Consider the following 24,481-nt stretch of genomic DNA (forward strand, 5'->3'; position numbering starts at 1 on the left):
TGCAGTAATTGGTGCTCTCCTTGGAGGCCTAATGTTTTTGGCTCCTCTGAGGTACTGCCTTATTAAAGGATGAGAAAAGATAGGCGGTTTTGTATTGTAATCGGCTGAAATGGCAGAGGCATGAATCTTAATTGATGAAAAGGAAAGGCCTTTGTCCAGCATCTCAGTTAGGTATTGTAAAATCTGAGGGATATTTGGGACATGCGTGTCATTGCCTTGCTCTTGGTTCCAAGCACATAATCTCTTCCATTTTTCTGCATAAGATGTTTTGGTACTGGGCCTCCTGGCCTCCAAGATAACATCCATAACAGCTTTTCAAAGAGGAGTGTTCTGAATGGCTACATTATCCGCCATGCTGCCAGATTTAAGGTCCTGAGTTGGCTGTGCAGGATCTGATTGTTTTGTTGGGTCAGCAAGTGAGAAGTCTGAGGCAATATCCATGCTGGACCTTGAGACAAGCTCTTTAGGATTGGGTATCAGTGCTGGCGTGGCCAGTCTGGTGCAATCAGCATCATTTTTGGCTTCTTTTGTCTGACCTTTAGGAGTACCTGGGATAGAGGTGCAGTGGAGGAAAGGCATATACTGTTAGCTTTTTCCAGCTGAAGGATAGGGCGTCCACTTTCCATGCTTCTTTATGATAAATCCTTGTGCAAAATCTCTGTAATTGGCAGTTGTGAGGGGAGGCAAATAGATCTATGTCTGGGCATCCTCATTTCCTTGTTATCATGCTGAAGACTTGTGGATCCAGTTTCCATTCATGGGGATCCATGAGGTTTCTGCTTAGTTAGTCTGCCAGAGTATTTGTTTTTCCTGGCAGGAATTGTGCTTGCAAGGGAACTTGATAACTCAATGCTGTGTCCCATAAGGTCATTGTTTGTCTGCAGAAGGGGTAGGAATATGTGCCTCCCTGCTTGTTTATGTACCACATGACCGTAGTATTGTCTGTCTTTATCAGTAGCTGTCCTGGATGAAGTAGATCCTTGAAAGCTGTCAGGGCATTCTGAACAGCTAGCATCTCTTTTTGATTGATGTGAAGATGCATCTGGCTTGCAGGCCATGTGCCCTGAATACATTTTCCTGCCACATGGGCCCCCCAGGCATAATCTGATGCATCCGTTGTCAGTGTCTGGCTGTGGGTAAAGTGAATGGCAGACCCTTGTTGAGGTGACAGGCCTGTGCCCACCATCGAAACTCCTGTTGCAGGCAGGGAATGAGGGTAATTACTGTCTCCAGGCTGTGGCAATGCCGAGTCCAAACACTTTTAAGATACCATTGTAGTTTCCTCATATGCAGTCTGGCATATGGAATTAGCAGAATGCAGGATGCCATGAAGCCCAAGGCCTGCAGGATTTTCCTTGCAGATAGCTGGGTCTTTGTTGCCAATTTTTTGAAGTAAGAAGTCAGTTTCCTTTGTTTGTCTGGCGTGAGATAAGCCATCTGGGCAGTTGCATTTAAGCTTGCACCCAGGAATATTATCTCTTGAGAGGGTACAAGTTTTGATTTCTTTTCATTTACTGTGTACCCTATGCAAATTAGTAATCTTTTTACAAACGCCAGATGCTTTAGAAGAATGTCTTTGTTCTCTGCTTGAATAAGGCAGTCGTCCAAGTAGGGATATATTTGCATTCCTCTTTGTCTGCAAAATGCAGTTACTGGTGCCAGGCATTTTGTGAAGACCCTGGGCACAGTAGATAAGCCAAAGGGCAGTGCAGAGAATTGGTAGTGCATTGAGCCAGCTATGAATCTGAGGTATCTTCTGCAAGACTGTCTGATTGGGACATGCAGGTATGCCTCTTTTAGGTCCAAAGTTATGAGCCAAGCCTTCTTGCCCAGCATGGGCAGTAGCTGCTTTAGAGTCAACATCTTGAATTTTGGAACCTCCAGAAACGTGTTTAGTATAGACAGGTCCAGTATTGGTCTCCAGGTTTTGTCCTTTCTGGGCACTAAGAAAAGTCTGGAGTAAAATCCTTGCCCCTGCTCTTGATGTGGTACTTGTTGAATGGCCATCATGTCCATGAGGGCTGTAATTTGTTTTTGTGCCTCTGCCCACTGATTGTGTGGCAGGTCTGGCATACCGTTGGCCCTTGGTAGGGTGTGAAAATGGAACCTGTAACCTTGGGACACTATGTTCAAGACCCATTTGTCTTGGGTAATCATTTGCCAGTTTGGTGAACAAAGTGCTAGTTTTCCACCTAAGGGGGCTGCCAAAAGAAAAATGCTTGGATCTGGCAGAGGAAAGTCATTGGGACTGTTTCCTGTAAGGTTGTGCTTTGTCTTCTCTGCTTTTGGAGGTAGGAGCACACCATTGTTTAGGCCTGTATGAGCCTTGGGGCTGAGATATGCCTCTGGGACGTCTGTATCTGCCTCTTTGTGGCCTGTCTGACACTGGAAAGGACCAATTTTTTGAAGGCCAGTTCCTACTAAATCTGGGTGGCTGTACCTGTAAGAAATCCTTAACTGTCTGCATGGATTTCGCTTTATCCTCCATTTTCTTCAACACCTCTTCTGCTTTACCACCAAAGTATCATGCTGTAATGGAGCATCTAATAATTTTGCTTTAACATGATCAGGCAGATTCTGTTCCTTTAACCAAGCATGCCTTCTAATAACAGAACCTGTAACAGCGGTCCTGCAAGAGGCCTCCAGTGAATCATAACCACATTGCAAAATATGCTTTCCCACTTGTTCAGCTGCATGCAATAAATCCTGCATTTCCTTGTTCTCTGAACATTCAGAATTTGTCAACGTTTTCTGTTTAAGCAGTGACATTAAATATTGCTGATATTTAAGCATGTGAAACTGACAATTTAAAGCCCTTACAGCCAAGGTAGCAGAAGTGTAAACTTTTTTCCCCCATCTGTCCAGTGCCCTAGAATCCCTATCAGAGGGGACAGGTTTTTTTGCAGTGGAAGCTTTGACCTCTTTGGGACCCTGAGATATAGTTTCTGGGTCGGCAGCAGGGTTTTTATACAGGAATTTATGAGAATCTGGGACCCCGTAGTATCTGTCTAGCTTAGCAGGTGCAGGGGGTAAAGAGTCAGAGGACAGGCTGGACTCTGAAAATACATCTACAATGTCTAGAACAGGTGGAATAGCAAGGAGTCTGTGCTGAGGAAGTAGCAGAAAGTCTGAGCCTTTTCTTAGATTCTGAGTAATCTTGGCTCTCCCAGTGGAAATGTTAATTCATTGTATGCAGCGTTTCCCCAAAAGAATAATCCTCAGGAGGAGAGGCTGAAGGAATGGATTCTTCAGCATCAGAATCCTCATAGGGAGGAATAGAATAATCCTGTTCAGAAGAGGAATCACAGGAAATAGAAACCTGATCAGAAGAATCATATTCCGTCTCTTGCCTAGGCCTCTTATCAGGAGGGGGATGGGAACCCCTGATCAAAGTAATTAGATCTTCGGCCATTTTAAGCATCTGTTTTTTAGGCATAGAAGTCTGAGTAGGAGAATGCTGTACTTGTTTCTTTGTCTTTAGAGCTGCTTTAGTCTTTATCTTTGAAGCTGAAGATGGTTTAACATATAACTGTGTAGGTCTGAAGACACCCTCAGAAGCCGATGCCTGCTCAGCGGCTCCAGACCCATCTGAGGGAATGATTTCCGAGTGTCCAATACCTTGAGTATCCAGAGTCCCAGTCGGCTCCACGTGGGAGTCGGAAGCGGCCTGTGGCTCGGAGGTAGCGGGCGCCAGGGTCTGCGAAAGCGCCTCACTGAGAACCGGCGAATGGCCTAACGGAGGCCTCGTCGTCGGTTTTGGACCTCGGATGCCTATCCTTTTCCTTGTCCTTGCGTTTTTTGTAAACTCCGGTCGTCGGCTGTTCCGACGGCATTATATAACTAAACCTTCGGCCAAAGTAATGAAATGCAAAATCGAACCGACGCTTAATAGTGCGTTGGCTAAATCTAGCACGAAACTGACAGCTAGCAACATCGTGGTCAGGGCCTAGGCAAGGAATACAGTAAGAGTGAAAATCCTTATGAGGTATTTGCTTCCCAAAAGAAATACAATTGTTAACTTTTTCTGACATCGGTCTGGAGCAAGAAAAAAGTTTCCCCAACGGGGTACTTAGCTTTAATGAAGTCTTCGGTTCTGAAATTCGGATTTGAAAATCTCAGGAGTCGGCCGACCGGCACCTGCGAACTGCTTTTGCTTCAGGCACCGCGCGGCAAGAAAGACTGAAGAAAATGGCGTTGGCTGCATCTTTTATACCCCTGGCGCACTGACGTCAGGGAAGAGGCAAAAGCAACCGACGCCGGACCAGGACTTTGGAATTCAGGCCAGCAGGATAACCCAAGAGTAATGACTGCAACAGTGAAACACGATTAACATCTAGGTAAGACTGCAATCCAAATTGTAGCTTGCTACAGATCCCCCACCATGCCCCAATTTTCTCACTACACCTTTCTAAACATACTGGAAAATATTAAGATACAACCAAACACCCTAATACTGGGTGATTTCAACTACCCTCCCATTAACTGGGAGAACTACTCTGGTACCAACACCTTTTCCTAATGGTTCTTGGAATTCATACATTCCAACGCCCTAGATCAACTAATCCATTATCCCACCAGGGGCTCCAATATCCTAGACCTGGTCATTTCCAACATGGGAGGTAGATGCTCCACACCAGTGGTCACCCCCTCATTGGTCAGGTCTGACCATAAGCTAATCACCCATGACATCCACATCCCACCCCCATCCCCCAGTAAGGAAACCTCCGTAAAAAACTTCTCCAAAGCTAACTTCATGCTAGTCAAGTCAGAATTGACAACCTTCATGACACGCATGCAGACAGGAGCTGAAAGTTCGACTGCTGAATCCTACACCAAGTTACTATACGAGCAAATCCACTCATGCATGAATTGTGCCATCCCAAATAGAACCAAGACTCTCTCCTCCAAAGAAAGGAAGCCAATCTGGTGGTCCCCTGCCATAAACAAACTAAACAATAGAAGGGCGAAACTGTTGCAGAAAATAGGAAAATCCCAGGATGCAAAAAAAACCTCCCTTACCAGCCTCAGTAAGAAGCTGAGATCCCTCATAAAATCCTCCAAAGCTAGTTACGAAAATAAAATTCCCAAAGATTCCAAAGACAACCACAAGGGATTCTATAGTTATGTCAAGAATCTAAATGGCAATGCTCAGATCTGCTCTGAGCTACAACAGAATGGCATTAAATATACTGATCCCAAGGATATTGCCACTATCCGGGCATATCGATTTAGTGCCAACTTCACCCCCCTCTCACCACCTAAAAGGCCCATCTCAATACAAAAGACTGCCAAATTATGGTAATCACGGCCACACAGGTAGAAACCGCTCTCCAAAGCTAAGAATACAGCATCCATGGGACCAGATGACATCCCGGGCTGTGTACTACATGAACTACAAAATTAACTGGCACTCACCTAAGTGTCATGTTTAATCACAGCCTCACCTTAGGCTTTGTGCCCATGAGTGGGCACAGCTACAGTTATCCCACTCCACAAGGAGGATCCACCTTGGATCCCGGGAACTACCGTTCCCCATCAGTCTGACGAGCCTGATCTGCAATGGCATGGAACGCATTATCATGGAACTTACAAAGACAATGGCAACCTTCAAACACTGTACCCCACCCAGTTTGGGTTTGTGAACGGCCGATCTTGTCTCCTGAATCTGATTGACTTCTTCGAATCAGTCTCCAGAGCTGTGAACGAGGATAAGGCAATCCACACAGCCTATCTGGACCTCGCCAAGGCCTTCAACACCATCCCCCACTCTGGAATCATAGATAAACTTACTAAGCTGGGCATAAATCCCTACATCACTCGATGGGTTGCCAACTGGCTTACTGACAGAACCCAGACTGGAAAAGTAGATGACTCCAAATCCAGCTCCAGACAAGTGGAGTACCTCAAGGTTCAGTCCTGGGACCACACTTGTTTGGCATCTACTTCTCTGAAGTACAGGCCAACACTAAGGGGCTCTGGCTAACAAATGTTCGCAGATGACAGCAAACTGGGAGCCATTATTGAATCCCCAAATGATGTGGATATTCTACAAAAGGGCCTTACAGAAACAGATGCTTGGTGCCAGAGCCATGAGCTCAAGCTTAATGCCAAGAAATGTATAATTATCCCCTTTGGGAAAAACCATGTACCCATGAATTGCCACATAGGTGGCAGTACACTAAACACCGAAAGTGTGATGAGAGACTTGGGGACACAGATGGACAGTGGTCTCACCTTCGATAAGTACATCACCGCAACAGTCAGGAAATCCTTCTATGTCGCACACCTCATCACTAAGGGCTTTTCATCTAAAAAAAGGAGGTAATTGTCCCACTGTACTCATCCCTCATTAGGCCTATTATAGAGTACAACGCCCCATTTGGTATGTACCTCACAAGACATCTGCAACAGTTGGAAAGGCCGCAGAAGTACCTCATTAAAAGAATCACAGGCCTAAAGCATATGCCCTATGCTGACCATCTAAAAAAAAACTCCAGCTATACTCTGTGGCATATCGTCTACTCAGAGGCGATCTCTGCTTAACATACAAGGCCATGTCAAACCCTCAGCTGTTGGACATGCTCCACTTAAAGAAATCCCAATCCCACAGAGCCACACGCTCCAGGGATCTAAACCTTGTCATCACAATGAACAAAACATGCTGGAGGCATAGGTTCCTCACCCACAGACTCCCCATACTCTGGAATAGACTGCCTAAACATGTCAAGCAGAGTGCCTCCTTGGCCCTCTTCAAAAGGAACCTTGACAATTGAATGGCAGAAAGGAAATTCACCCCGGGGATCACGTCAGTCGCCCTTGCTAGACAGGGGTCCGGGGAAATAAATTTTGTGGGAAGAAATATCCAGGGAATTGTTATGGCTAGGCTTGTATAGGCACTAGGGCCGATAGCCTAGTACCAACCTATGAATATTCCTCATAAACACAAATAAAGCCAGCAAAAACTAACATGAGCTTCCCAAATAAAGCATCCTAAAAATAAGAAAAGCTTTCTCATCCTTACATTTGCATGGGGAGAAATTAGCATTTACTAAATGTTTAGCTGTAGAAGGGTTTGCCAAGAAAATTACTGCAGGGTCAGATCTGGGAATAGCAAGTAATTATTCATAAAACTGAGGAACACTAGGCAACCTATCTGCCTTCACAGGGGTTACAGGCTAGCTGTCAGGCATCCTGAAGGCTGTAACAAAAACATCTTCCAAATTTGGTGGAACAAGAGCAGGCTAAAGAAATTCCAGTTGCAATAAGTCATATTTTTTCAGGGAACTTGAAATGTCATTATGTTCTCACTGAAAGAAACTACTGCTTCATCTTAGATCTGGTTTAATAAAAGAAAAATTCTTCCAAAGGATTAGCAGAAGAAATACTCTCCTCAGAATCAGTTTCCTGCCGGAAAAACAATGGAAGTTGTTCCCTCACAATCATTCCCCTGTTCATTACACTCAATCTTAAGGGAAAAAAATTATTTTTCTCCTACCAGTAAATCCAGAATTAGCCTAACAGACTACATAGGAAAAATGGGAATTGTGGGAACAATATATACAGGAGAGAAATGAGATTTAAAAGAAGGCAGGACTTAATGAGCTATGTAATGTTTGACTGAAAATAATTGGGTAAATTGTAAGTGATGTATAATGTTTGCAATTGGGAGTGTGTCAGTATGGTTTGTGATGTTATATGCTTGCAACTACGATTGTGTCAGTGTGGTTTGTTTTCATTTATATAAATGTATGATTATGTTATAAGTGATGGTTTAATAAAGATGTTCTTGTTTAAAAAAGGGGCAGGAATTTAATAATTATATCATGTTGCTTAAGTTATGTGATATACAGCAATATATGTGAAATATAATGAATGTTAATTTGTTAATATAGTTTGATTACTTTTGTATAAATGTAAATTTACCTATGTCACAAGTGATAATTCAATAAAGGTGTTTAAATAAAAAAAAAGGGTTGACAGCCTAAGCGAAGCCCAATAAATCTTTCTTTTCTAAAGTAAAAGAGAAACAGGAGAAGATTCATTTTAAACTTTCTGCTTCTTTTTAACATGAATCTCTGCATCTAAGAAAAATAGATCCTTTCATATGGCTGATAAGACTGAGCTGCAGACTAAATCTTGCTTCCTGGTTTGGCGGCAATAAAGTTCTCAGGATTTCTGTACTTGTATATCACTTAACTGTCAGCACACAACTCTCACACTCGGGTCTAAGGTCTGATTTATAGCATGTGAGGAAGGACCTCCTAAACTCCAGTATACTATCCAAACATATGGTACCACCTATCTGTCAACATTACTGCAACAGTGATTTAATGATGAACTACTACTAATAATGCATCTTTAACCCTTTGTAATATTACCCCCACACACACACACACCCGTAATCAATGGGATTTGTAGTGCAGTTCTGAAGTAGCTATAAACAGACTAGTCTTCATGGTTTGCTCTCTTCCATAAACTACTTCACTTTTGCAGGGAAACAAAGTTTTAAGGTCTGTTTCTGTACTTACTATATTCCAGTATTGTCCAATATTTTTTCTAATTTGTTCCCAATGTAACTCTGCAAAAAAATCCATCCAGGTGCACCAGAAAAAATATCAACTTCATGCTTCATACAATATTAAGACTTGATCCAGCCCCTCTTGAGTTTTCATGTGCAATATCCTTCAAGTGTTCAGTTATGGCGTTACATAGTACCTGCTCAGTAAAACCTCTCTGCACTAATAGTCCATACATATAGATAGGAGTGTGATGCACATTGCAGACTTCTGAGTAAATGTCATCTTTTTAAGCACAATTTTCCTAACACCTTAAAACCTGTTCATATAGTAAGGATTCCATGAAAAAATATTTTGTGATGCTGTCTAACTTCTGTGTAGTTTATACTGCATGAAACCATTTTCGATATACAATAAGAAACCAATGTATGAAACAGTATTACAATCAGCAATGAATATAACATCTAACATGTTACATGTGGTAAAAAGATGCTGATTGAAACTGGTGAGTAAAGTCCACCACTCCCAAAGTCACAGTCCACTGAAAAACCTACAGTTTCAAGGGTGAAAATGCATTGCAAAGATTCTAGCCATTATTAAGGAAAAAAGTGCATGAGGTCCAGACTTGGACACTCAGCTGTGCTCTCACTCAAGCCACCAATATCATGATATACTGGGCTCCAAGTCTGCCCCAATGAAGATAACCCACTGACATGGACTCAGAACCTATCCAGACTGAAGCACATCCCCAGGTCCTGCAACCGCTAGAGTTCCCAAACCAGGGACACCATCAGAAGTCTCTCAATAAAGCACATGGATGTCCCTTTCCTGCAAGGTCTGCACCACACCAGCTAGCATCCTGGAAGCCAATGGGGCACAGACAACAAACCAAACTGCAGCAAACTGTATTAAATGTAGGACCTGTGCAGCATGAACAAAAATTAAATCTTTCATGCAGATGTTATGCAATGGTACACTAAAAGATGTCACTGAGAAGCAGCCAAATTATCCGAGCACCCTGTAGGATCATGGCCCCTGACAACTCATCACCAGGAATTTGCTGAAGTCAGTCTAACATGGGACAGAAGTATCCATTTATCCCAAGACCAGAAACCCCTAATTTCACTCAAAAGGAGGGAGGTTCTACAGCACCTCTGAAAAGGACAGAGTCTGTTCCACTCCCAAGAACTCTGCAGAGATGTCATGGTCTCCGAGCAGAGATCTTTCTTTTGTAATGTCACTCCAAGTCAAGGTAAATTCTGAGGACCACTCTCCCACAAAATACACACAGAAAGTCCTGGAATGCAGTTTGCCCTAAACTATAACAATTTTTCTCCTGGGAAACCTAATGAGCACAGCCAAAACAGGCAACACTGCTGGCACTCGGGACTCCTCAGTCTATGAGGGAGCTGCTTCTTCCTTTAAGGCTGACCTGCAAGATGATACTGGGGGGATGACAGTAAGACAAGAGAGACTCTTCTATAGTGGTTAAGGCCTACTACCTTATTTGCAGGACCATAATGAAATCTTGGGAGCCATACCTAAAAAAAAAAAGTACCTCCAAAGTTTGCCCACTTAAGCTTATCTTTAAGATAGCAGCTAAACCTTACCATCCTATGCAAAGTATACACCTCAACCAGCTGATCTAACAAGAGCAGAAGCAAAACCTAAAATGCAGCAAACTACAACATAACCCACTGAAGACACTATGTTAACAGTTCTGAACAGCTTGGCCCTGACCCAATAACTCAATGGAGGCAAACAGCTTTTCCACTGTCTGAGCCACAACAAAGGAGGGAAATAAAATCTGGATATGAAAGACACGTAGCTGATAATGCAACATGTTGCAATGTTGCTGACAATAGTATCCTCTAGCCCACACTGTCCACCATTTTATACACCTTATAGTGTAAGGTAGGGGGTGCTCCAATAGACTGCACAGATAATGAAGGAGTTGGCTGCAAGATGTTTAAACAGGATCTCACTTGACTTAAGATGAGGGCTTATATAGGTCATCCACCTTCTTGGAAGCAGAGGCAATAGGATCCAGATGCTTCTATACTATAAAGACAGCACCAGTGAACACAGGCTTCATGGTAGGTATAACCCTCCCCATATAATAATTTCCAGAAAATGCTAAAAAGGACACAGGCTAGTCCATGGAGGGCTTTAAAAGTCTGAAGACTTCTCCAAAGGTAGGACAGTCGGGGAAGAGGGCAGAAATAAGCTACTGCTAGGGGGAAGTTTCACTTACCTAACTTGTGTCTGAGATTAGAGCCTTCAGAACCTCATAGCCTCATCCTGAAACTCAGAGGGCAAGGAAGAATCTTTTCCAGTCCCATGGTGCAGAGGGATGAAGCCCTGACCACAGTCCAGACAAGTAATTTTCAAATAGTGGCACATGCATTTCAGGGACTTAGTGGGGAAAAAGGGCATCAGCAGCCATTGCCAGCTCACTCATCCTGAGAGAAAGGGAGAAAGGGGCTGCTAAGTACACAGAGCTGCTGCTACCAAGGGGTGGCTGGTAGCATCAACAGTATGTAGTGAATGCTTTGGCTCAAGCTACATCGCGCAGGATCTTACTGCCGAGTTGTGGAATATGAGGCATATGTGGAAGTAAGTACATGTCCTCCCCAGATAAGGCAGCTATTCAGAATCTGCAGGCAACCTGCAAGAAGGCAACTTAGCTCACCCACTCCCTACCACCTGACTCTCGTTGTTGGGGGAACTGACTGGATGAAAGGGATTCAGAGAGAAAAACAAATGGGCGCTAGGGCTCTCACCTGGCAGTGTCCATCTCCTGCCTCTGTGGAATAAAGGGGCTGACAAGATGCAAGCAGTAGAGAAACTGGGTAAGGTCCTTTAGAGGTGGAGAAAAGGAATTACAAAAATGGTAAGCTACCCTCTTGTCACTGATTAAACTATACACCTCAAAGAACTGGCTTGACAGATCAAAGATGTCATGGGATGGTTTTAAACAAGTGGCTATTATATAACGACCCATAAGTTAACAGTTAATAACCAAAGCAAATGTTCCTATTATGCACAATTTTGGAGCACTCTCCTTGATCATATAGTCCAATAAACTCAAATATTCACAAATAAATACAAGTTAAAATAGGAAAGGAAATAAATAGTATCAAGAAATCTCAGTTATAAGTTATGATTTATAATGGTGTATAGCATTGCTACTAAATTAATTAAAATCATAGAAAAGCATTTAGTACATTGTGTACATAGTTCTTACATTATTTTTCTTTTACGTTTTTAAGGTGCTAAAGAAAAAGTTATCTGTATGTACAAATACTTATATGTTGAAGTTTTTGATATTTTATATATATATATATATGTATATATATATATATATATATATATATATATATATATATATATATATATATATATATATATATATATATATATATATATATATATATATATGGAAGCGCTACAGAATCCTGAAAGCCCAAAATCCTGAGACCAAAATCCTGAAAGTTCAAAATCCTGAAAATTCAAAATACTGAAAACTTAAAATCCTGAAAACACACAAGATACAAACACTTACTATATTCCACTACAAGTACATACAGAAACATATTACTCTTCAATGATATGCAGGGGGGCAAGCCCCCCTGCACCCCCTGCTACTTAAATATATCAACTCCGAGATTGCACTTCACCACACTAAGTGCAATCTTGGAGTTGATATATATAAGTAGCGGTGAGGGCAGCCCCACGGGGGTGCAGGGGCTTGCCCTCTGCTTATACTTGCAAAACAGTAATATAGTTTGTGTTTTATTTCTTTTTGCATGTACTTGTGCTGGAATAAGTATCCTGTGTGTTTTCAGGATTTTGTGTTTTCAGTATTTTGAGTTTTCAGGATTTTGAACTTTCAGGATTTTGGGCTTCATGATTTTGAGATTTCAAGATTCTGTAGCACTCCCATATATATATATATATATATATATATATATATATATATATATATATATATATATATATATATATATATATATATATATATATATATATATATACATATATATATATATATATGCATATATATATATATATATATGCATATGTGTGTGTGTGTGTGTGTGTGTGTATACAAAAGTTTAAATAAAGATATTGGAAAGAAAAGGTAGGCCTGTTGTTGGCTGATGCATGAGTGGTTGATTTTGGAGTAGGCAACCACAAGAGTTCACATCACTGGTCATCAGAGCTCAAAGCCATCCTCAAAAAGGTTCCTTTGGGATGAGAAAAACCTAAAGGGAACCTGGTGCTGGCATCAGTTTATAACCCATAAAGACCTGCTCCTGCACTGACAAAAACAGGTCCCTGAAGTTGTGTTGTCTAACTCCTGCAAAGATAAGTCACACCAGACAATCAGCCTGGCATCACAAGCCTAACCTGAAAGCCTTAGTAAAGGCGGCCTTGACAGATTCTCCTCACAATGGCAAACTGGGCCATGAGAGACCTGAAGTAAGGCGGGGGGTAGAGACAGAAAAGCACTTGCCAGGAACTTCAAGGTTATTCTCCACATGTACAGACTGGACTGTAGATAAACAATAGGATGCTGAAGTGAAAAACATGCAATGGTTTCTCACCAGGCTCCACCCCCAGGTGACTGCAGGAGGTTCATCTTTTACTAGTTCTTTTTTTGCCTTCAGGGGTCAAACACAGAACAACAAACTATCCTTTTTTCCTTGTCATGGAGGAAGTGGTGACAAATGACACCTCGGAGGCCAACTCTGGTATAGAAGTACCACATGGAGGGTGTGAGCAACATTTGCCATCCCTATCCTTCAACTTCTTTTTGTGCTCCAGCACATGCCTGAGATCATGTGATAGATGCACTTTGTAATCTCCATGCTAGCCACTCTTAATCGTGGTCATCTTGCTTGGTCACAAGGTAAGCCAGAAGTTTCTCTATCTTTTCTCAGTCTAGCATTTTTGAAAACCAGGCTGAAATTATGGCACTTATATCTACCTGGTATCAAGCTTTAACCCAAGATAATAAAGGCAATGTCACTGCGGGTTCCCGACTCAAGCTGTGGCAGCCATCTAAATTTCCCTGCCAATGAATGTAGGTTTTTCTTCCAGAACAAATGTCAGGATCACAATCTAAATTGTGCATGCAGAAGAAAACAAATGAAAACTATAGAGAATAGGTGTGCTCACTCACTACATGTGCTGTTCTAGCACCAGGATATGTTCCCCTGACAGCAGAAGATGAAAGTACAGTTGTGTACACTTACCATAAATGTAGACGTGCGAGTGTATTCACTGTTGCAGTCATCACATTTGGGTTATCCCTGCCAGGGTAGCCCTCAGTCGGCCCGAATGCCAGAGGCTTAGTATTTCTTTGGCGGTTGCAGTCACTCCAGGACTGAAGTCAGGTCGTCAGTGTTATAAATTAAGGCAGCCAATGCAATTACATCAGTTTTTCTTGCCCTGTCAGGAGCCCCCAAGAGGGAGCTAGGTTATGGTGGAAGAACACCACCAGTAGAAAGTAAATACCAAAACATCTTTGTAATGGTAGAGAGAGAGAGAGAGAAAAAGAGACATTGAGAGAGACAAGGGGGATGGAGGGAAGGAAACCAGGACTGCAACAGTGAATACACTCAAACATCTAAATTTATGGTAAGTGTACACAACTGTACTATGTCCTTCGTGTTTCACTGTTGCAGTTATCACATTTCGGTTGATTCCCAAAGCTGAAGAAAAAGGGTCAGGCAGTCAAGAAGACTGGGGGCTGGCTAGGATGCCCTGCAAGACTACTGTGGCAAAGCCTGCCCTGGATTTGGAGAAGATAGGCAGATGGCAATGCTTGGTGAAGGTATGAACATATGTCCATGTTGCAGCCTCCAGGATGTTCCTGGTGGGGACCCCTCTGAGTAAAGCTGTAGAGGTGGAGGTTGCTCTGGCAGAATGTGTCCTGACCCCCTTGCGGGGAGGTTTCCCATGCTGCTTGTAGCAGAAATGGATGCAGTGTGCTATCCATTTGGAAATGGTTTGTTTGGATATGGCCTTGGCCTTTGCTCCTTTAGCAAAGCTGACTAACAATTGATCAGTCTTCCTAAATGAATTAGTCCTGTATAGGTAGAATCTGAGCTGTCGGTGCACATCTAGAGTGTGCAGAATCCTTTCTCCCTTGTTTTGTGAGTTAGGGAAAAAGTTGGGCAAACGAATGGAATGGTTGAGAGCCACAATGGACACCACTTTTGGCATGAAGGATGGGTTAGTCCTGAGGGAGACCCTGATAGCGTGGAAAATGATGAAGGGCTCTACAGCCATTAGTGCTTGTAGCTCGGGCACTCTTCTAGCTGAAGTGATGGCCAGAAGCAAGGCTGTCTTCCAGGAGAAGTACTTTAACTATGCTGACAGTGCTGGTTCAAAGGGGGGCAGGGTGAGTTTTTCCAAAATAAAGTTAAGGTCCCAAGCTGTGGTAGGTGCTCTTCTGGGTGGGCTCAAGTTGTTAGCCCCTCTTAGGAACTGTTTGATGAGAGGGTGGGAGAAAAGAGGTGGCTCTGTGATGAAATAAGCAGAGATGGCAGAGGCATGAATTTTAATGGAAGAGAAGGATAAACCCCTGTGTAGTAGGTAGGCCAAGTAATGAAGGATGAGAGGTAGGAAAGTCTGTGCAGTTCCGGCTCCCTTAGCCTGGATCCAGCTGCAAAACTTTCTCCACTTGTCAGCAAAAGGCATTCTAGTGCTAGGGGGGTCTGGCCTCATGTATAACATCTAGAACTTGTTTGCTTAGACGGGCAGCTTGTGCAGTGGTCAGGGAATAAGCCAGGTTGCCAGATTGAGGGTCTGCAACTAGGGATGCAGGAATTTTCCATTCCTCTGGGTCAGGAGTGTTGGGCTCTGAGGCAGATGCTATGGTGGCAGTGGTGACAGGCTTCGCAGCAGAGGGTACCAGTGCTGGCGTGGCTAGTCTGAGGGAATCAGGATTGTCCTTGGTTTTTCCTCCCTTATTTGGAGCAGTACCCTTGTAATGAGCAGTAGAGGGGGAATGCATAAACTGAGAGGTTGACCCACTGGAAGGATACAGCATCCACTTTCCAGGCCTTGCTGTGAGGTTCCCTGGTGCAGAATTTGATGAGCTGATGGTTGGAGTGGAAAGCAAAGAGGTCGACCTTCAGGGTGCCCCATTTCGGGGTTACAAGGGTGAAGATTCTTTGGTCTAGCTGCCACTCGTGTGGTTCCAGAAGATTTCTGCTTAAGTTGTCTGCCAGAGAGTTTAGAGAGCCTGGCAGGAATTGTGTTAGCAAGTGTAGTTGCATGGCTGAGGCTGTGTGCCAAAAGGTCATGGCAAGCTTGCACAGAGGGTACGAGTGAGTCCCTCCCTGCTTCCTGACATACCACATTCACAGTGGTGTTTGTCTGTTTTGATCAGTAGAGGCCCCGGGGAGAGTAGGGGTCTGAAGACTGTCAGAGCTTGCTGAACAGTTAACATCTTTTTGGTTGATGTGCAGATGTATTTGGTTTGGGCTCCATTGGCCATGAATGTACCTGCCGTCCAGGTGTGCACCCCAGGCATAGTCTGATGCATCTGTGGCGAGTGTCTGGGCGGCATGGGGTTGTGAGAACGGTAGTCCCTTGTGGTTGCATGCTGCTCCCCACCAAAGGAAATCTTTCCTTAAGCAAGGTATCACTGGTATAAGAGTTTCCAGGTCTTGGGAGGGTTGACACCAAAGGCTTTTTACATACCACTGTAGTTTCCTCATATGCAGTCTGGCATACAGAATGAGTAGAATGCAAGAAGCCATGAACCCCAGAGCCTGCAGGATTTTCCTTGCGGATAACTGGGGTCTGGTGGCTAGTTGAGAGCAGTAGGTTGTCAGGTAGGTTTGTTTTTCTGGTGTAAGTAATGCCATCTGGGATGCCGTGTCTAGGCTTGCTCCCAGGAATACAGTTTTTTGCATGGGTACTAGTTTGGATTTCTTTTCATTGATAGTATACCCTAGGGAGGTCAGTAGGTCTTTTACAAAGGTCAGGTGCTTTAGCAGCTTTTCCTGACTGTCTGCCTGAATCAGGCAGTCGTCTAAGTATGGGCAAATTTGAATATTTATTTGCCTGCAAAAAGCAATGACGGTAGCCAGACATTTTGTGAAAACTCTGGGAGCAGTAGATAAGCCAAAGGGAAGCACAGAGAACTGAAAGTGCTGTGATCCCACCCTGAAACGGAGATATTTCCTGCAAGATTCCCTGATTGGGATGTGTAGGTAGGCCTCTTTTAGGTCTAGGGTGGCTAACCAAGCATCCTTGGAGAGCATAGGTAGAAGTTGCTGGAGGGTGAGAATTTTGAATTTTGGTATCACCAGGAAAGTGTTTACAATGGATAGATCGAGGATAGAGTGCCAGGTGCCCTCTTTTCTGGGTACCAGGAAGAGTCTGGAGTAGAATCCTTGTCCTACCTGTTCTGCAGGAACATGCTCTATTGCCCTTATCGAGAGCAGGGAAAGGACTTACTTTTTGGCCTCTGCTCACTGGTTTGGGGGAAGATCTAGGAACCCTTTTGGGGTTGGTAGAGTGTGGAAATAAAATTTGTATCCCTGGGACACTATGTAGAGGACCCAGCGGTCTTGGTAATGGTGGCCCAGGTGCTTGCGTGGAAGGACAGTTTTCCTCCTAGGGGAAAGAGCAGGTGGGCAGAGGGAGGGGTGGAAGCGTGAAGTCATTGCGAGTTCTTACCATGAGGGGGTGGCTTAGCACTCCCTGGTTTTGAAGAGGAGGAACTCCATTACTTAGATCTCTGCATTCCCTGGGGCTGCTGTCTGGGGGACCTGCTTCCCTGGGATCTGGGCTGAGCTGACCTGGAGGGGGCAGGAAAGGACCAGTGCTTGGAGGGGCAATGCCTACTGAACCTCGGTGGCTGGACCTGCAAGAAGTCTTTAACTGTCTGCACAGATTTAGCTTTTTCGTCCATCTTTTTTAAGACCTCCTCTGCCTTGGTGCCAAATAAGTTGTCTTTGTGTAGTGGTGCGTCCAATAATTTGGATTTGACATGGTCTGGCAAGGGCTGTTCCTTTAGCCAAGCATGACTTCTAAGGACAGAACCAGTGACTGCCGCCCTGCACCACATTGTAAGTTGTGCTTAGTTACTTGACTTGTAGAATACATTAACTCTTGTAACTCTATTTTCTGCACAAGCAGGAAAGGAAGATATTTTTTGTTTGAGGAGTTCCATGGTATGCTGCTGATATTTCAGCATATGGAACTGACAATTTAGTGCTCTAATAGCAAGAGTAGCAGAGGTGCATACCTTTTTACCCCAACTTTCTAATGCTCGGGAATCCCTATCTGAGGGGATGGGATTCTTAGCAGAAGTTGCATGAATTCCTTTAGGTCCTTGAGAGATAACCTCAGGGTCAGCAGTAGGATTTTTGAACAGAAATTTGTGAGAGTAAGGGACTCTATAGTACCTGTCTGGTTTCCTGGCAGCAGGAGGGAGGGTGCCAGGAGTTCATAGGTTCATAGGTTCATACTAGGCTATCTGCCAGAGGGCATTTACAAGCCTAGCCCATCGTTTTGTGGCTTACGCCACCCCTTTAGTATGGGGAACTATACCCATTATTTTGCTGTGCCTCTGTCGAGCAGTGACACTGAGGTAATCCCTGGGGTATATCTGCGATCTCCCATCCATTGGTCAAGATTTCTCTTGAACAAGGCCAGCAAGGTGCTCTGCCTCACATGTACCGGGATTTTGTTCCACAGCATAGGGAGTCTTTGGGTGATGAATCTATCCCTCCAGCACGTCCTATTAATAGCCGTGTCGAGGTTTAAGTCTCCCGCCTTGTGGCTCTGATGGATCTAGATTTTTTGAGGTGAAGCATATTCATCAAATCTGGGTTTGACATGGCCTTGTATGTTAGGCAAAGGTCACCTCTGAGCAAGTGGCGACTGAATAGAGCAGGAGTTCTTTCAGTCGGGCAGCATAGGACAGATTTTTGAGACCCTTTATCCTTTTGGTGAGGAACTTTTGTGGCCTCTCCAGCTGCTGCAAGTGTCGGGTCAGATACATTCCGAATGGGGCATTGTACTCAATCATTGGTCTGATGAGTGATGAGTAAAGGGAGACTATGACCTCCCTTGATCTAGATGAGAATCCCTTCATGATAAGGTGGGCAATGTAGAAGGTCTTCCTAACTACTTTAGCTACATGGGTGTCGAATGACAGACTACTATCAACCTGGGTCCCCAGGTCCCTGATAACTTCTTCTGTGCTCAGTGGATTGCCACCTATTTGGTAGCTAGGGTAACCTTGTTTTTCCCAAAGGGTATGACTATGCATTTTTGGCATTTAACTTTAGGCCGTGGCTCTGGCACCAGTTATCCGTTTCTGTGAGACCCTTCTGAAGGATATCTGTGTCAGATGTGTTTTCTACTATGGCCCAGTTTGCAGTCATCTGCAAACTTTGTCAGCCATAACCCTCCTGTGTTTGCTTGTACTTCGGAAAAGTAGATGCCAAACAAGAGTGGGCCCAGGACTGAGCCCTGTGGGACACCACTTGTGACAGGCTTCGAGTCTGACATGGCGCCAGCAACTCTGACCCTGTGGGTTCTGTCACTCAGCCAGTTTGCAACCCATCTTGTGATGTATGGGTTAACATTTAAGCTGATGAGTTTTTCAATGATACCCGAGTGGGGTATTGTATGAAGGCCTTAGCCAGATCGAGGTAGGCTGTATGGACTGCCTTTCCCTCATCAATGGCTTTGGTGACTGTTTCGAAAAAGTCAACCAAGTTTAAAAGGCATGATCTGCCTTTGACAAAGCCAAACTGGGTTGGATCCAAAGTCTGCAAATTCCCTATGTCTTTATTTATGAGGTCCATTATGATCCTCTCCATGGCTTTGCAGATAAGGCTTGTCAAGCTAATGGGCTGGTAATTTCCAGGGTAGGTGGAGGCACCGCCTTTGTGAAGTGGGACCACAGTTGCAGTGCGCCACTCCCTGGAGTGCGTATCCAGAGGAAGTCTTTGATTAAACAGCTGTCCTAGCTGTGGGTTTAATTCATCATTGAGTTCGTGGAGCACACAGCCGGGGACACCATCAGGTCCCATGGATGCTGTGTTTTTTGCTTTGGAGAGAGCAGTTCTCACTTGGGCTGGAGATGTTTGGGGGCTGCAATCGTTTGGTATAGATATCTCTCCTTTTGGGGAGGGGAAAGTTTGCACTGAACCTGTCAGCCAGTATGTTGGCAATGTCTGTAGGATCAGTAATCTTCACATCATTTTGAACTAGTTCTGAGCATATCTGGGAGTTTCCTCCTAGGTTTCTAACATAGCTAAAGAAGGCCTTATGATTGTCTTTTGAGTCTTTAGCTATTTTTCTCTTGAAATTTGCTTTGGATGATTTTATGAGAGCTCTTAGTTTTTTACTTATAGTGATCAAGGGTGTCTTACCTTTTAAGGATTTTGCTCCATCTTGTAGTAGCTTCCTCCTTTTGTTGTAGAGTTTGTTTATGGCTGGGGTCCACCAGACTGGACGCTTGCCTTTGGTACAAAGAGTCTTTGTTTTGCTTGGGATTGCCTTATCCATGCAGTCCTGCAGGTGCTGGTAGAAGGCATTTGTAAGTGATTCAGCGGCTTGAGTACTGTTTTCCCGGCTCGGGGCCTTAAAGGAGACCACACTAGTCTTTAGAAGTGTGAAGTCGGCTTTTGAGAAGTTCTTTACTGTGGTCTTTTTATTTCAGGTGGGGTGGGATGAGGACCTCCAGCGAGATTAGTTTGTGATCTGATCTCACCAGTGAGGGGTATACTTCGGTGTTGAACATTGTGCTCCCATGTTCGTGATGATGAGATCAAGTATGTTATCTCCTCTTGTGGGGATGGTGACTAGTTGTTCCATGGCATTTGAGTTTATGAATTCCAGGAACTTTTGGGCTAGGGTGTTTGGGCTTGAGTAGTGTTCCCAGTCTATATTAGGGTAATTGAAGTCACCTAGTATGATGGTGTTTGGTGATACATTTATCCCCTCTAGTGTTTTCAGGAAGGCCATGTGAGGTTCCTGAGTTTGTGAGGTGGCCTGTAACATGCTACAATTTGCAGAGCAGTCTTGCCTATGGTTAATTGCACCTGGATGGTCTCCGATGCATCGTGCGTTGCCACCAGTCTTGAGGTGTGGGTGTCCTTGATGAAAATGGATACCCCCCCTCCTTTCTTGGTATTGTCCGGATTTTGGGGCGGACGCATGATATGAGGTAAAACCTGATAGCTGGGGTGCTCTCAGGAGCCTTGAACCAGGTTTCTGTCACAGCACAGACATCAATGTTCTCCATACTGAGAAGGGCCTCGAGTCGTGCATTTTGAGATTTAGACTTCTGGCATTGAGCAGCATTACCCTTAGTTTTTTTCCTTTTTGTGTTCTAGGGTGGTAGGTTTAGAATTTGAGCCTTGCCTAAAAAGGCACTATGGGGTGGCAAGAGCCTTTGCCAATATCCGGAATCCCAGGGTGACAGGTGCAAGCCATCCCTTGTAAGCAGCGTGGCTTGTCCAGCATGTCATCCCAGGCAGACAGATACTGGATCCCCTTTGAATGACACCAGTGTTTAAGCCAATTGTTAAAGCTGATCATCTTATCTCTGTATTGTGGCATCATTCTTGGTGAAGGTAGGATACTGCTCAAGGTCAGGGTCATACCTGCCTGGGCTACATAATCAGAGAGCTCCTCAATGTCTCTTTTCATGTAGTCCAAGGAGTGCGTCTCAGGTCGTTTACACCAGCGTGGACAATGACTGAGTCATATTTGTACCTGCTGTTGAGAGACCTGAGTGCTTGCGTTATGTGGCGGATTCTAGCGCCCAACAGGCAGCTTACTGTGACCTTCTCCTTACTCAGTCTGGTGAGCGGGATGTCAGTGTGTCTGACTATGGAGTCACCAATGACTAGTGTGTCTGGCATTGTGTTTGGCCTTAAGGGCTGTGACTGTTTGACACTCTGACTGTGAGGTCTATGTGTTGCAGGTGTTGTGTTCTGAGGTGGTGGTTGTTTGGGTGTCTGCTTTGGTGGCCTCTGCTGTTTTGGTAGATTTTTGATCAGAGCCTCAGTATGTCTTTGTGTGTTTATGTGTATGATTTGAGGTTGTAATGATACTATGTGAGACTGGGTCTATAGTGTGTGTGGTAACCTTCTCCTCCTGACTGGTCTTGCCAGTCCTATGTTGAGAGAGCTCAGCCTCCAGTTTGGCCGTATAGTTGCATCTCTCGCATGTATTTGTGTTTTGTGGGAGGAGGAGAGGGTTGTCTGTGTACATGAGGCAATTGTAACATTGCCTCAATATTCCCAGGTTCACCAGCTGAACAGGAGAGGACACTAGCAACTGATCCCTCGACATGCTAGAAGGATAGACAAAAAACTTTAAAAGATTCAGGGGGCGTGGGTGACCGAGAAATGGGGGGTTACCTTTTTGGGGTACAATCTATGACAAGAGTGCCGAATCAAGGTAATAAGTACTGTAGGAGCAAGTGCTAGGTTTAACAGATAGAGAATAGTCTACTTGGAGTCAAGTAGAGATGATCTTTTTAGTTATAGGATACGCTGATTTGATCAGTAGTATAGTTCGAGGAAGGTAGTTTTAAGGGAAAATTTGAAGAGTGGACTTTAGGTAGCCCGAATAGTTTAAACCTGCTTAACCGGCGCTGCCCTAGTGGAGGAGTCAAACTGGATTCCATAAAAACATCATCCACAACATCCAGGACAGGAGGAATGGCCAAAGGTCTGTGCTGTGGAAGATCTAGGAATTCCCTGAGTCTCATTTTTTGACTGAGGGTAGTCCTGACATTCCACGGGAAATGTTCCCTTACGTTATGTAGGGTTTCCCCAAAGGAGAAGTCCTCGGGTGGAGATGCTGAAGGGATGGATTCCTCTGCATCAGAATCCTCATAAGCTGAGAGGGGTTGCATATCTTCATAATCAGATGCATCAGAGTCATTAGACTCCTGTTCAGATAAAACTACTGGGGACAAATCTCTTTCTCTTGGAAGGGGTAGCCTGTCTTCCCCTGATAAGCATTATAAGGTCTTCCTCCATTTTAAGCCTCTGAGACTGAGGCAAGGAAGCAGGTGTCTGAGCTTGGGTTGTTGGTTTCTTGGATGTGGTTCGTACCCTGGGCCTTAGAAACTCGGTAGTTATCGAAAGAACGGTAGACGTGAAAAAAGTTGCCCGTCTGTGTCAAGAATCGGTAGTGCGAAGTACTTCCTCAGAGGCCGGTGCCTGCTCAGCGGCTCCGGACCCATCCAAGGTAGAGACATCCGCAGGATCCTTAGTCAATGAAGAGTCTTGTGGCATATCGGACTCCGAAAGGGTCTTGGTAGCGGCCTGTGAATCACAGAAGCGGCATCAGGGGCTGTGAAAGTGCCTCACTGAGGACAGAAGAACTGATGACTAGCTTAATGGAAGCGCTGTCGGCAGTTTTGGACCTGTGCAGTCTGTCTCTGTCTTTATCTTTACGTTTTTTCAGAAGATCTGCTGTCGGATGGCTTATCGAAGTCGTATCGGAATTCGAGGATTGAGAGTGAAAATATCTAGCTACAATAAGGGCCCGACAACATATAGTTCTGGCATTGAACCGAGCACAAAAGCGAAAGTGGGGGACGTCGTGGTCTGGGCCTAAGCAAGTGACGCAGTAGGAAGGAAAATATCGGTGTGGTATTTGCTTTCCACTGTTGAGACAATTGTTAACTTTTTCTGACATTGGTTAGTGCAAGAAAAAAGTACCCCCAACGGGGTACTTAGCTTTAGAAGACTTCAACTTCAATTTCGGAAACAAAAAACTCAAGTAGCGACTGACTGGCACTCGTGCAAACTGGTTCTGCTTTGGGCTCCTCGGCAGGAAAGACTGATGTAATGGCATCAGGTGCCTTAATGTATAACACTGACGACCTGACGTCAGTCCTGTAGCGACGGCAACCAACGCAGAAATACTAAGCCTCTGGTATTGGGCTGACTGAGTGCGTGTGGCAGGGATAACCCAAATGTGATGACTGCAACAGTGAAACACGAAGAACATCAGGAAAGATATCCTAATCAAACACCTACTCAGGTTAGCTCCTGACATCAGATCATTACAACTTCCAACGTCTTATATTCATAAAATGGCCTATCGTTTAACATGCAAGTGGTCAGATGTAACAACATGCATGCAATGGTTTATGTAATAAAATTAAGATATAAAATGAGAGACGATAACTACTTCTAGAGGATGGTTAACAACATGTATGCCCAAGTGGTGAGCTCAGTGATAGACATATTAATAAAAATTTGGCGAAAAAAAATGATATGAATTAAGATTAAAAGACAGTTCAGGAAACAATATTTATAAAATAAAGTGCAAAAAAATTAAATGATTACTTTTTACAAAAATTGCAGAACTTCTTAGGTGGTGGAGTTGCAGCAGATGAGACAGACTTTTTGGCGTAAGTGGTCAGGCACGCTGAGGAGCAGAACAGTTGTGGTAGACCCTTCCTCTGATACGCTGTCTGCCCCTTCTGTAGTGGTGTTCGGCAGCTAGCACACATCATCTTGGGCATAGGAGCACGGGGAGGACGTGGAAGTGTTGGTGCACGCATGCTCATCCTAGTTGACCGCCTCGGTCGACATGGAATGAAATCTTCATCTTTGGGGTCATCTACCATGGCATCCGAGTCTTCATCAGAGAGAGGAACTTAAAGAAGGTTAAAATATTTTGTTGAGAAACAAATAGATGAGGCAGCCAAAATAAATTTACACACACACAGGCCTACACAATATGCAAAGATATTTAACACCTCAGTTAAAATATGTATTTGATTGCATCTGCTTACCTCTGCAAAGCTCCTGAATATACTAGTACAACTCTAATCTGGAAGGGTGGCATACACTTCCTACAGTTACCACTGATTCTTAACAATTAATTTTCTTGCCCTCTTTTCACATAAAGCTTCTACCAAAACTGTAGAAAAATGAAAGAATATGCCA

The 24,481-nt window shown here is 44.1% G+C and overlaps 1 protein-coding gene across 2 annotated transcripts in view; it reads right to left on the bottom strand.

Moving 5' to 3' along the window:
* ZMYM3 (zinc finger MYM-type containing 3) overlaps positions 1-24,481 on the bottom strand; it is a 3,891,108-nt gene that overhangs the window by 2,920,537 nt on the left and 946,090 nt on the right. For both annotated transcript variants that reach the window (XM_044056844.1, XM_044056843.1), the window contains exon 5: positions 23,876-24,188. In XM_044056844.1, the coding sequence (XP_043912779.1) occupies positions 23,876-24,188 (313 nt within the window). The remainder of the gene's footprint in view (positions 1-23,875; positions 24,189-24,481) is intronic.

The sequence above is a fragment of the Protopterus annectens genome, chromosome 14.part0 (assembly GCF_019279795.1).
Source record: "Protopterus annectens isolate FY-2018-M chromosome 14.part0, PAN1.0, whole genome shotgun sequence".
Classification (NCBI taxonomy): Eukaryota; Metazoa; Chordata; order Ceratodontiformes; family Protopteridae; genus Protopterus; species Protopterus annectens.